This window comes from Salmo salar, chromosome ssa19 (genome assembly GCF_905237065.1).
Source record: "Salmo salar chromosome ssa19, Ssal_v3.1, whole genome shotgun sequence".
Lineage (NCBI taxonomy): Eukaryota > Metazoa > Chordata > Actinopteri > Salmoniformes > Salmonidae > Salmo > Salmo salar.
Window position 1 is genome coordinate 58,849,214 of NC_059460.1, and position 12,947 is coordinate 58,862,160.

The 12,947-nt window shown below is 40.6% G+C and overlaps 1 protein-coding gene across 5 annotated transcripts in view; it reads left to right on the forward strand.

The window, feature by feature from the left end:
- LOC106579185 (myosin phosphatase Rho interacting protein) overlaps nucleotides 1–7,588 on the forward strand; it is a 121,030-nt gene extending 113,442 nt beyond the window's left edge. For 4 of the 5 annotated variants that reach the window (XM_045702552.1, XM_045702553.1, XM_045702554.1 and 1 more), the window contains 5 exons: nucleotides 3,130–3,237; nucleotides 3,328–3,414; nucleotides 3,676–3,838; nucleotides 3,992–4,077; nucleotides 6,157–7,588. In XM_045702552.1, the coding sequence (XP_045558508.1) occupies nucleotides 3,130–3,237; nucleotides 3,328–3,414; nucleotides 3,676–3,838; nucleotides 3,992–4,077; nucleotides 6,157–6,228 (516 nt within the window). In that variant the 3' untranslated portion in view covers nucleotides 6,229–7,588. Of the gene's footprint in view, nucleotides 1–3,129; nucleotides 3,238–3,327; nucleotides 3,415–3,675; nucleotides 3,839–3,991; nucleotides 4,078–4,314; nucleotides 4,388–6,156 lie in introns of all 5 variants that reach the window. The other variant, XM_014158850.2, reaches the window with a different exon arrangement.
- The last annotated feature ends 5,359 nt before the right edge of the window (nucleotides 7,589–12,947 follow it).

Sequence of the window (12,947 nt, forward strand, 5' to 3'; positions counted from 1 at the left end):
AATTATCTGGCATCAGCTCTGGTGGACATTCCTGCAGTCAGAATGCCAATTGCACACTCCCTCAACTTGAGACATCTGTGGCATTGTCTTGTGTGACAAAACTGCACATTTTAGAGTGGCCTTTTAATATCCCCAGCACAAGGTGCACCTGTGTAATGATCATGCTGTTTAATCAGCTTCTTGATATGGGCCACCTGTAAGGTGGCTGGATTATCTTGGCAGAGAAATGGTCACTAACAGGAATGTAAACAAATTTGTGCCCAAGATTTGAGAGAACTAAGCATTTTGTACGTATGTAAAATTTCTGGGGTCTTATTTCAGCTCATGAAACATGGGACCAACGCTTTACGTTTTGCATTTATATTTTGTTCAGTATAACTGTAAAAAAACATGATAATTTAGCTATTTGATTTTGAATTTTAGGACCCCTGTTGGTATCGTTTTTTGGGGGGGTTTGGGACCCCTGTAGGTATCACTTTTTAATTATTTTATTGTTGCTTGATAAAATAATGAATTTGGCCTTTACTACTATACTGTAGCCCATGAAACGCATTTAATAACACGTTAATAAGTGTCAAAATAGAGAGTCAAAAACTAAATCATAAGGAAGTGTCTTTCCTGTATCTAGGAGATATAAGAAATCTTATTTTGCCACAAAACTACATCCATACTTCCATTCATTTTTTAAAACCGGTACCATTTACATTCAGACGAGTCCCGTGACACTTGTGGGGGTTGTAGAGCAAAACGGAGAACACCATTGTGTTTAGTTTTTAGTCTAAACAGTTCAGACGCTACAGACAGAAGTTGGCACATCGACAGTACCGACTTCAGACGAGTCCTGTGGGGGTTGTAGAGCAAAACGGAGAACACATTCATGTTTGTGAGTCATCTTTCCATTGGTTTGTAGGCAGTGTTCCCTTCGGACTGCCGCGCAGAGAAGCACGAGATTGAAATTCACTCAGCTTTCTAGAGTTTACCTTTTAGTTTACAACGTTATCCTCGTTTCACTGTACTGTGGGAATTGTGCTCGAATCAATGCAATATAAGCCACTTTCAATGTAACATACCGAAAGAAAATTAACTATGCAAGACTTAGTATGCAAAACTAACTGTGCAAGAGATTTTCTTTGAAGACAGAGCGCATTGGAGTAGGATTCTGTTGCATTGATATGCACAACTCAGGCCCATACTCTACACAGACTGGTGAGCCATAACCAATCAGAGCTGCAGTAGGCCTATATGCAAATAGCCATTGCCATATATGGATTTGTGCCATTCACTTTGAACTGGACTGTGTTTACAGTATGAGTGGTTACGAGTAAATGTGCTTGTTTTGAAGTCAAAGCGAGAGCTGCATGTAGCCACCTGTGCACATTTGTTCATATTCTGTGCTGGTTTTATGTCTTAAAGAGGCGGTGTTGTATTTTGAGACTCTTGATTACGCTAGCCAATAGAGGGTAGCATGATTTGTCTGAATCGCTGTAATAATGGCATGGGAATAATAATGCATTTTATTTTGTAATGTGATTTCTTGCATCAAACAATGCAACATGTTCAGTCACCTTATCTGAAGGACAAGTGGAAAAACAGGTTTAATGGAATGTATTCCTACATTAAACACCACACATTTGCTGCTTCTGTAGGCTGAATGATAGAACAGCTATTTCCATGTTAAAATGTTATGGGATGCATTTTTTTCCATTTGTTTTTTGATGGTAGGCCACTCTGGATGGCCTACATTATGATCAGATAGCCACAGTAGCCTACTTGGCTGCTGTTATAACTGTAACTTAAAAGCGGGTACAGCCTCAGTGTTCACAGACGAGCTGCGCAGAATTTTCACAATGTTCAAGTTTGCGCTTAGCAGACCTGAAATTTGCTCAGTGACAAAAACATTTTTTGAGGGAACATTGTTTTGTAGGCCAAAATCGGTCGGACGCTGCAGACGTTTTCGTGAGAAGACGGATTTTTGGGATGTCTCATGGTCTTCCAAACACCGCTGTAGCTCGGTCACCTTCCAACGCAGATGTGGAAGGCCGACACAGGCTGATGCAAATATCAGATCTCTAGTTTAAACTGACGGGTTTTGATGGGGATTGTGTGCTTGTTACGCACGGGTTCATCAATAGATTTAAGGATTAACAGAAATGAATGTAACCAAATGATGGGGATTAATGGTACCTTTACTACTGGTGACATGTGTAATGGAGAATGTAAAAAAAATAAAAATGTTTCATCGAAAGGCCTAACAATTCACACAATGAATGTGCAAGAATTGGCGGGAGACAACTGAGCCATGCTGGAGAGAAACTCGCCTATATCTTCGCCTCACACCCCTCCCCTTCTTGTCTCAACATTTTAAATTATACTCGCACATATATTTTAGATGCTTTTCACTGACAGCCGCAACTCAAATATCAGCTAGGCCTATTGCCATGCGCACTGCCCAAATTGCCGGCTTCCCAAAGGCATAGGCCTACGAGCTTGTGATTTGAAACAATCCACAGCTATTTTTCTTAAAGAAGCTAATGATCCTCCATTCCTCAGTGGCTAAGTCATGCTTTCTGGTGAAGTATTTTGAATTATTTTATTTATTTCTGTATATACAGGAGTATTTATATAATGTTAGCACATTTATTTCCATTTACTTCCCTATTGGACGCACCACTATGCCATTTTTTTCTTTCCTGTTCTATTGGTTTTCATTTCAACTTTCTTTCGTTGTCCAGAAGCCAAAGGCACAATCCTAGTTGTTGCATATTTAGATTCCCCCTCTGTCACGTATGGAACCGCTATCAGGTGCACTGTTTAGAATGGTGTTTTCCCGCAAATTACATTTTGGCAAATGTTTGAAAATCACATTTTATTAGCTGCTTCATTACACGAGTTGCATGTGCTGTTAAGATGCATTACCGTGATTGCTGTAATTCTGAGCACCGTGGGTAGACGCCCTAATAGGTTATGCACGCAAATGCAGATGGATCCGGGAAATTCCAATCTTCCCAGTCATGTTGTCCGGCGCCTAAGCCCTGACACATACACTGTGTGATCCTGTTGGCCTTGAAACGGTTCGGATGCCCCAGCTGAATAATGTGAACTCTGACCTCCTGTGTGACTGACCCATAGGAGCTGAATAACCGTCTGACCGTGGAGATCACACGCATGCGCTCCTGCTACAGCGGAGAAACGTCCCTGTCGCCCTTCACCCAGGGCAAGGACCTCTATGAACTGGAGGTACTGTACTCTGTCACACACACACACATTGGCCACACTGGTGTACTATATTTGATATCTAACTTTATTTACTGTACATCTCAATTTTAGGTCTTATTGCGTATCAAGGAGTCCGAAATCCAGTATCTCAAACAGGAAATCCATTCGCTGAAGGATGAACTTCAGTCTGCATTAAGGGTATGGGAAAACACACTCTTATCCTCGAGCTCTCATTCTATCAAGACCATGTTAGTCATTCTAAACACCGTTCTTTGAGGACTAACCATTCGATGTCCACCAACAATATAACCTGGAATCCAAAATATAATGCTCCGGTTCCTCAGTGTTTCACTGAACCGGAGAAAATCAGTTTGGATCCCAGGCTACCAAAAACACACCAAGTTTGAAGTCAATGGCTAAATCAGCGGGGTTTTTTTAATCTTCTTTTTTTTTGAACAGGATAAGAAATATGCCACAGACAAGTACAAAGACATCTACACAGAGCTCAGCATCGTGAAGGCCAAGGCTGACTGTGACATCACCAAGCTGACGGAGAAGCTACTGGTCGCCACGGAAGCACTGGGGGAGAGGAACGTGGATGGGTCGGCTACCCCTGGATATGGTTAGTGGAAACTATAACCCTCTTGGATCCCTATGCATTTTAGAGTTACTTGCAATGTCTAAAAATGGGTCAGGTTGATGGGGAAAAACGCTATGACAATGATTAATTCATGTCCACGCGCCTTTTTTTTTCTCACCTAATTCTGTTTTGCAGATATCATGAAATCGAAAAGTAATCCAGATTTTTTGAAAAAGGAACGATCGACTCTCTCCAAGCAAATAAGAGGTGTTAGATCGAAGGTACGCTAATGTGGACATTCCTGATGCAGACATCCCCCCCCTGGGTTTTGTTGTAAATGTTGTAATTCAACATATTTGTTCACCATTTTAGAATCGTGTGAGTGTGTACACATGTGAACGAGTGTAGGTGTGCACATATAGATTACTGCTGTTAGTGTGTGTTTGCTTACGGGTCAGTCCGGGCAATCAATCATGTTTTATATGTGGTAAGCTTGTCCTCCTGTCTTCCCACATCAGTCCGTCACTGAACAGGTCATCTGGGATAGCTGACACCCCCCTTGAGGGGTGATTCTCCCCCTTACCCCAAGATGTAGGTATAGCATGTCCTTGAGTGAGCATGTCCCACCCCAACCACACAGCATGTTGCGCTCTATTACCCTTGCCTCGCCTCTCTGCCCCCTCCATCGATGAGGGCCCAATAAAACTGGTGCAATGAACATTCACTTGATTTAGTACAGCAGAAGGTAAGACATGCAGGTCTCTCAGAGTGGTAAGGTCTGCCTTGCAGGAGCATGGGTTCTTCAGTGCCTAGAATGAGTTCAAACAGAAAACACAGCGACTACCCCGTCACCGTTTTGGTAAAAAGCTGAGGGATTAATAAAAACGTATAATTTGGGTTCTGATGTGGTACGGTAAGACAGTTGAATGAAGCAGTTATAAATGTATATTATTCAAGAGTAATTCAATGTCGTTATATCATTATTTTAATAGTAGAAAAATGGATGTAGCAATCGCAGATTGGAGCATATCTGTGGACAATGGCTCTAGCGGTTAGATCTTTGGGCAAATAACCGAAAGGTCGCGAGTTCTATTCACAAGGTGAAAAATCTGTCTGTACCCTTGAGCAAGGCACTTAACCCTTATTGCTCCAGGGTCGCTGTTGATAATGGCTGACCCTGGTCGTGACCCCACTCTCCGAGGGTGTCTCAGGGGGATTTGGGATATGCCGAACACACATTTCCAATTCACACATGCGTATAATACACACTTGTACATGTGAAATAGGACAAATAAGCACCTACCAAATGATTATTATACATTGCTCCCAGTACTCTCAAATGTCTTTCTGACCGCATCTTCTCTCCCTCATCACCACTGGTTTATGAAAGGGCTGGATAGGATCGTCCATCTTGACTCACCTATCATGTCCTGTAAGATCAGTGGTCATGAAGGAAAGGGAACGAGGAAAGGAAGCTATTCAACAGCCTATTGGGGCACAGCAAATATACGTGTGTGTGTTGCGTGGACTCGGAATTACTAGTCTCCTGCAGTAGCTGTGGAGAATACTAGAGTAGCCCAGTATATGTAATGATCCCAGTATAAGCTGGAATGCCATTTTTCTTTTAAATCCTTGAATGTTTTCAACTTGGTGATCCCCCTTGGTCAAACCACTGCTTGGGTGTGCAGTTTGGGCTGGAGATGGGGGCAGTGGTTTGGATGTGTTTGTAGTACAGTACAAAAGAGGTATCCATTAAATAACTCATGTTTGTACCACAATGAGCCCAGGAAACTTCTCTCCCTTACCTGGTCAGGCAATGAACTTACATTAACTGTGGTGTTCTGTTGAATAGCTTTTGACTGTGAACATTTCTGTTTTTATTTTGTCTGTACGGCACATAAACATGTCACAATGGTTGTCTTTGTGTTGTGTCTGGTATGGTTTTGTGTTGTCTTGTATGTATGTTTGTGTTGTGTTTTTGTCTGGTATGTGTGTTTTGTCTGACTTGCATGACTAATGTGTGTCATTTAGCATCCCAAACTTCACCAACACACCTTGAGTGGTCGTAATCGAGTCCCCATTTTAAAAAAATGTCTGTCGGAATGTCACCATTTAGATGACATGTCAGCGAAGTTGATGTTAACTTTAAACCCGACTACTGGTTTCTTTACTGTGATTCACCAACATAACACCCCTAAATAAGATAATATTCTCTAACGGTGAATCCTGGGTTCTTGCCAGGCCGTAAAGTTACACTTGTGGTTATTTATATGAATAATGCTTAACATGAATAGTGTTCTGGCCTTGAAGCCAGACAATATATTGGTTTAAATGTAATTTACACATTTTCTTTCTCTCAGAGCCTCAAAGAGGGACTGACAGTGCAGGAGCGCATGAAGCTGTTCGAAGCAAAAGATTCCAGAAAGATCTGAATATTGTTGGATTCTGTGTTTCTTTTCCACACTTCACTCAAATTAAAATGGCAATCAGACTGCAAAGAGCACACACCCGCCAGGAAGATGAACATACAGATACGACTCTCTACCGTGACCCTGGACTAACTGCACCCTGTTCGGAATACAAAGTGCTCTGACTTAATTCAATTTTTTGTTGTTGCCTGTTTTGATTCTTTGAAAGCTTTTTAATATGCTATGATTTCTCATTTACACTGTTTAATTCTGTGAATATGCTTCACGATTCTTGCAGCTGTCAATCATGGCCTTGACGTGTTAGAAATGCAATACGTTGATAAGTATATCCACTCCAGGGAATTGAAATGTGTTTTGGGCTGCGTTGCAGTTACGAGAGGGCTTATTAGGGATAGCATTTATTTTCCATTATGTTTTTGCCTTCTCAGTTTCTTAATCCACTGAAATGCCAAAACAGAGGGGTTTGGTTCAGTATAATAATCTGTCCCAATAGGAATCCGTTGGAAAATCTGCTGCAGTGTTTTGTTACCACAAACAACAATTGCTATTTCTAATTATGATGTTGTATGTGTTTTAAATAAGTGGCTGTTCCACTTGTTGTAAATAACTACTGGAAGAGATATGTAAGAGTAGGGGTTGACCAGGGATTGTGGTGGCATCTGGTGACTACTTGATTTACTTGAGGAAAATGTTTTGGTGTAGTGGCTTCAAGCCAACTATATACCGTGCAACCAAACTTCACGGCTAGGCTACTGTCAAATATTATGGCAAACAACCTAACTCGCTACTGATAACATACGCCTTTTCTCTTTGCAGCTACAAGGAACTGGAGTTGTCGATTGGTTGTTTTGGCTTTCGTGTGAGATTTTCAGCCCGGAAAGTTGACCTAATGTAGAGCTTTGCATGACTGTTCATTTGAATTAGTGAATTTATCAATTCCTATAATTTTTCGTTTTGTGTTTTAGTGATTGTTCAGTTTGAGCAGACCTCTCCTCCATAAGCTTTGCTTTGCTTCACCGCTCTGTCTTTTTTTTATTTTGATGCTGGGAGGTGAAATGTTTAACTGAACATGCCTTTCACTTGGTCCAATGCCCTGACCTCTCTTTAAAACTCCTTTATCTTTCTGGCTCGTTTGAGTTAAAAGATAAACACATTCACAAAACCTGTGCAGCTATGGAAACACTGTATAGTATTCAAAGCACGCCTTGTAAATATACTGTATGCCACACAGAAGTTTTTTGTGTTACGTTTTAAATCTATACCTTGCTTACTAGCAACATATGCTTACATATGAAAATATATATATGAATATTTTTTATTTTCGTTTGAATGTAAAACGTCAAATAAATTAACCGTTTCTGAACCTTGTGAGATTGTGCTTGAATTACATTTAGACTCCATTGACACCAAATGTCTGCCATTTTGTTTAATGCTTTTTACTGTTGCAGGGTAAAGGTTCTCCACAGATGTCTTTGAAGTATAACTGCATAACCAAGGGGTTCCTCATCTGGTGAGGTACATCCATTTAGTTTTTTTTATGTACTTTTATTTAACTAGGCAAGTCGGTTAAGAAGAAATTCTTATTTACAATGATGGCCTACCGAAAGGCAAAAGGCCTCCTGCAGGGACGGGGGCTGGGATTAAAAATATGGGACAAAACACATCACAACAAGAGACCCTCACAACACTACATAGAGACCTAAGACAACAGCATGGCAGCAACACATGACAACACAGCATGGTAGCAACACCACATGACGACAACAACGTAGTAACAACATGGTAGCAGCACAAAACATGGTACAAACATGATTGGGCACAGACGACAGCACAAAGGTCAAGAAGGTAGAGACAACAATGCATCATACAAGCAGCCACAACTCTCAGTAAGAGTGTCCATGATTGAGTCTTTGAATGAATAGATGGAGATAAAACTGTCCAGTTTGAGTGTTTGTTGCAGCTCGTTCCAGTCGCTAGCTGCAGCGAACTGAAAGGAGGAGGGACCCAGGGATGTGTGTGCTTTGGGGACCTTTAACAGAATGTGACTGGCAGAACGGGTGTTGTACGTGGAGCATGAGGGCTGCAGTAGGTATCTCAGTGATGTGTCCTATAAGGAGCATTGGTGACAAATCTGATGGCTGAATGGTAAAGAACATAATTTATTTGATTTAACCTTTAACTAGGCAAGTCAGTTAAGAACAAATTCTTATTTACAATGACGGCCTACCAAAAGGCCTCCTACGGGGACGGGGGCTGGGATTAAAAAAATAATAATATAGGACAAAACACATCACCACAAGAGACCTAAGACAACATAGCAAGGCACGTGATCCAGTCACAATTGAATATGTTCTTTAGTCCAGGAGTTGGTATTAACGGAATGGGAAGCCACACCTGGATGTTCCAGAGCCATTGGAGTAAGAGGTCTTGACCTTTTTTTTGCCACCATGTTTGAATTCTTCACACGGTGTATGGAGCAAACCTGCATGTAGGAAGTCGAGTCCTCGCCGCCTCCTCAAAGCCCATTGGAGGAGAGGGTCAGAGGGGCGGGACCTCTATCTTTCTCATCCAATGGGTTTTGAGAAGGAGAGACGACGCTAGGAGTATGCAATTGAGATTCTCCCTGAAGAAGTACATTGATATGAGTCCATGTAGTCCTAACAGATCCAGTATTGTTAATCCTGAGTTTAATAACCTATGTCTTCGTCTTGGATTAGTCGATATTTGGATATCTAAATATCCTGATTAAAAAGGACTTCGCTTGGAGTAACAAGGACATGTCCAGACAATCAAGAATTGACTTCTGGTTCATTAGATCATTCTGTAGTCAAGGTATTAATTGAACCATCAATTCTTACTGATCATAAAGTTATATTCTTATCTTTAAATATTAATAGATCTGAAGTTAAACCGAATCGGATTTATTGGAAACTCAATAGTAGACTGTTGGAAGATGATCATTTCAAGATGGATGCCAAAGATATTATACAAGACAATTGTTGGAAATCCCAACTACACTGCTCAAAAAAATAAAGGGAACACTTAAACAACACATCCTAGATCTGAATGAAATAAATAATCTTATTAAATACTTTTTTCTTTACATAGTTGAATGTGCTGACAACAAAATCACACAAAAATAATCAATGGAAATCCAATTTATCAACCCATGGAGGTCTGGATTTGGAGTCACACTCAAAATTAAAGTGGAAAACCACACTACAGGCTGATCCAACTTTGATGTAATGTCCTTAAAACAAGTCAAAATGAGGCTCAGTAGTGTGTGTGGCCTCCACGTGCCTGTATGACCTCCCTACAACGCCTGGGCATGCTCCTGATGAGGTGTCGGATGGTCTCCTGAGGGATCTCCTCCCAGACCTGGACTAAAGCATCTGCCAACTCCTGGACAGTCTGTGGTGCAACGTGGCGTTGGTGGATGGAGCGAGACATGATGTCCCAGATGTGCTCAATTGGATTCAGGTCTGGGGAACGGGCGGGCCAGTCCATAGCATCAATGCCTTCCTCTTGCAGGAACTGCTGACACACTCCAGCCACATGAGGTCTAGCATTGTCTTGCATTAGGAGGAACCCAGTACCAACCGCACCAGCATATGGTCTCACAAGGGGTCTGAGGATCTCATCTCGGTACCTAATGGCAGTCAGGCTACCTCTGGCGAGCACATGGAGGGCTGTGCGGCCCCCCAAAGAAATGCCACCCCACACCATGACTGACCCACCGCCAAACCGGTCATGCTGGAGGATGTTGCAGGCAGCAGAACGTTCTCCACGGCGTCTCCAGACTCTGTCACGTCTGTCACATGTGCTCAGTGTGAACCTGCTTTCATCTGTGAAGAGCACAGGGCGCCAGTGGCGAATTTGCCAATCTTGGTATTCTCTAGCAAATGCCAAACGTCCTGCATGGTGTTGGGCTGTAAGCACAACCCCCACCTGTGGACGTCGGGCCCTCATACCACCCTCATGGAGTCTGTTTCTGACCGTTTGAGCAGACACATGCACATTTGTGGCCTGCTGGAGGTCATTTTGCAGGGCTCTGCTCCTCCTTGCACAAAGGCGGAGGTAGCGGTCCTGCTGCTGGGTTGTTGCCCTCCTACGGCCTCCTCCACGTCTCCTGATGTACTGGCCTGTCTCCTGGTAGCGCCTCCATGCTCTGGACACTACGCTGACAGACACAGCAAACCTTCTTGCCACAGCTCGCATTGATGTGCCATCCTGGATGAGCTGCACTACCTGAGCCACTTGTGTGGGTTGTAGACTCCATCTCATGCTACCACTAGAGTGAAAGCACCGCCAGCATTCAAAAGTGACCAAAACATCAGCCAGGAAGCATAGGAACTGAGAAGTGGTCTGTGGTCTCCACCTGCAGAACCACTCCTTTATTGGGGGTGTCTTGCTTATTGTCTATAATTTCCACCTGTTGTCTATTCCATTTGCACAACAGCATGTGAAATTTATTGTCAATCAGTGTTGCTTCCTAAGTGGACAGTTTGATTTCACAGAAGTGTGATTGACTTGGAGATACATTGTGTTGTTTAAGTGTTCCCTTTATTTTTTGGAGCAGTATATTTAAGTCTTATTGGGAATTAATGAAGTATGAAATAAGACAAACAGCCATTAAGAGAGGTCAAGAAATTGCCGAACTTAAAAGATTGAGGGAAGATAAACTTGGTAAGGAAATACTTTCTCTAATCTCTATGGAGGACCTTGATGAAGAAGGAAAGGGTCAGTTATTCTCTTTACAACTAGAAATGCACCGACTGTATGAAGAGAGCCCAAAAGGGGCATTTGTAAGATCAAGAAGGAGATGGTTGGAGGAAGGTGAAAAAATACAAAATACTTTTACAATTTAGAAAGAAAAAAATCAGAATTTACATCTATTCACCAAAGAAAATGAAAACCCCAAAGATATTTCAAAATATGTTTCAGAAGTCTATGGTAACCTTTATACCAGTAATGCCTGTCCTATTAGTGACATATCTTCCTTTGTAGACTCTGTCAAAGAATATGCAAAATTCATAGATGAAGACTTCCAAAAGTCTTGTCATGAAATTATTTATATCAATGAAATACATTTTTTTATCAGCAAGTTAAAAGAGAACAAATCTCCAGGGAATGATGGCATTATCAATTCTATAAATATTTTCAGGAGGATATTATTACATTTATATTTCATGTTTTTAAGGAGGCAATTGATTTAGGGGTCCTGCCTGTTTCTATGACACAAGGCCTAATTTCTGTAATACCCAAACCAAACAAAGATTCTATGATGTTAGAAAATTGGAGACCAATCACATTAATAAACAATGATGGAAAGCTACTTGCATCCATCTTTGCAGAAAGACTTAAAAAAGGTCTTGACCAAATCATTGATGATACCCAGTCTGGTTTTATGAAGGGCAGACATATATGTAATTATATTCGACTAGTATTTGATACAGTTGAACACCATTTTCTTTTTGAGACTCTTCAAAGTGTAATTAAGACACTTTACAATAATAGTAACAGCTCTGTTAAATTATCCCATGGAACTTCACAGAGATTCGACATTAGACGTGGAATTTAACAAGGACGCCCAATTTCTCCTTTCTTATTTTTATTGGTCACACAAGTTATGGCACTTCATATAAATAAGGATAGTTTTAGGGGTATTCAGATACAAGACAAAGAGATAAAATGTTCACAATTGGCTGACGACACCACCATTTTTTTTTTTAAGATCATAATGAAGTCAGGAAAGCTATTGAGTGTATTAATGCCTTCACACATGTATCAGGTTTATCTCTGAATATTAGGAAATGTGAATTATTTGCGTTGAAAAGATGTGACTTAAACTCAGTATGTAATATCCCTGTAAAAGATATGATCACATATCTTGGTATTAAAGTTAGCAAAGATCAGAAAGAAAGGGCCAACTTAAATTTCTCTCCTATTGTAGAGAAAATTGGAAAGAGACTTAACTCCTGGTTATTAAGAGATCTTTCTTTATCTGGACGTGTACTTTTATCAAAATCTGAAGGTCTGTCCAGATTAGTTTTGGATGTTCCTCTGTCAGTAACTAAAATGGTTGATACTTATTTATTTAACTTCATATGGAGGAATAAACCTCATTATTTAAGAAAAGCGGTAATATGTAGCACCCAAAGTGAGGGAGGGTTGAATGCTCTGGATTTTAAAACCTCTAATATAATATTTAAGATTAAATGGATACAAAACTAATTAAGAAATGAGGATTGCATTTGGAATATCATCCCTAATTTAATATTCCAACAGATTGGTGGTCTAGAATTCTTACTCAATTGCAACTTTGATATTGGTAAAATCCCTATTAAGCTTGCAAACATTCATAAACAAGTACTTCTAACTTGGAATCTGATGTACAAACACAATTCTTCCCCACATAGGTATACAATCTGGAATAATAAAGGCGTAAAATACAAAATAAGTATTTATTTTTCCAGAACTGGTATGACAACAACATTATTTGGGTTAAACAATTACTGAACAATGATGGACAACTATATGATTATCCAGAATTTATTAGAACACACAATGTTACATTCACTCCTGAGGAGTATCAAATTGTTGTTATAGCTGTCCCTAAAGGTGCTATTCTTCTTTTAGGAGAATATAACAATACTCCAAGTGCAACTGTTGAGGATTTTGTAGCCTCAATACAATTAGAAGGAATTTACATTTTAAACTAT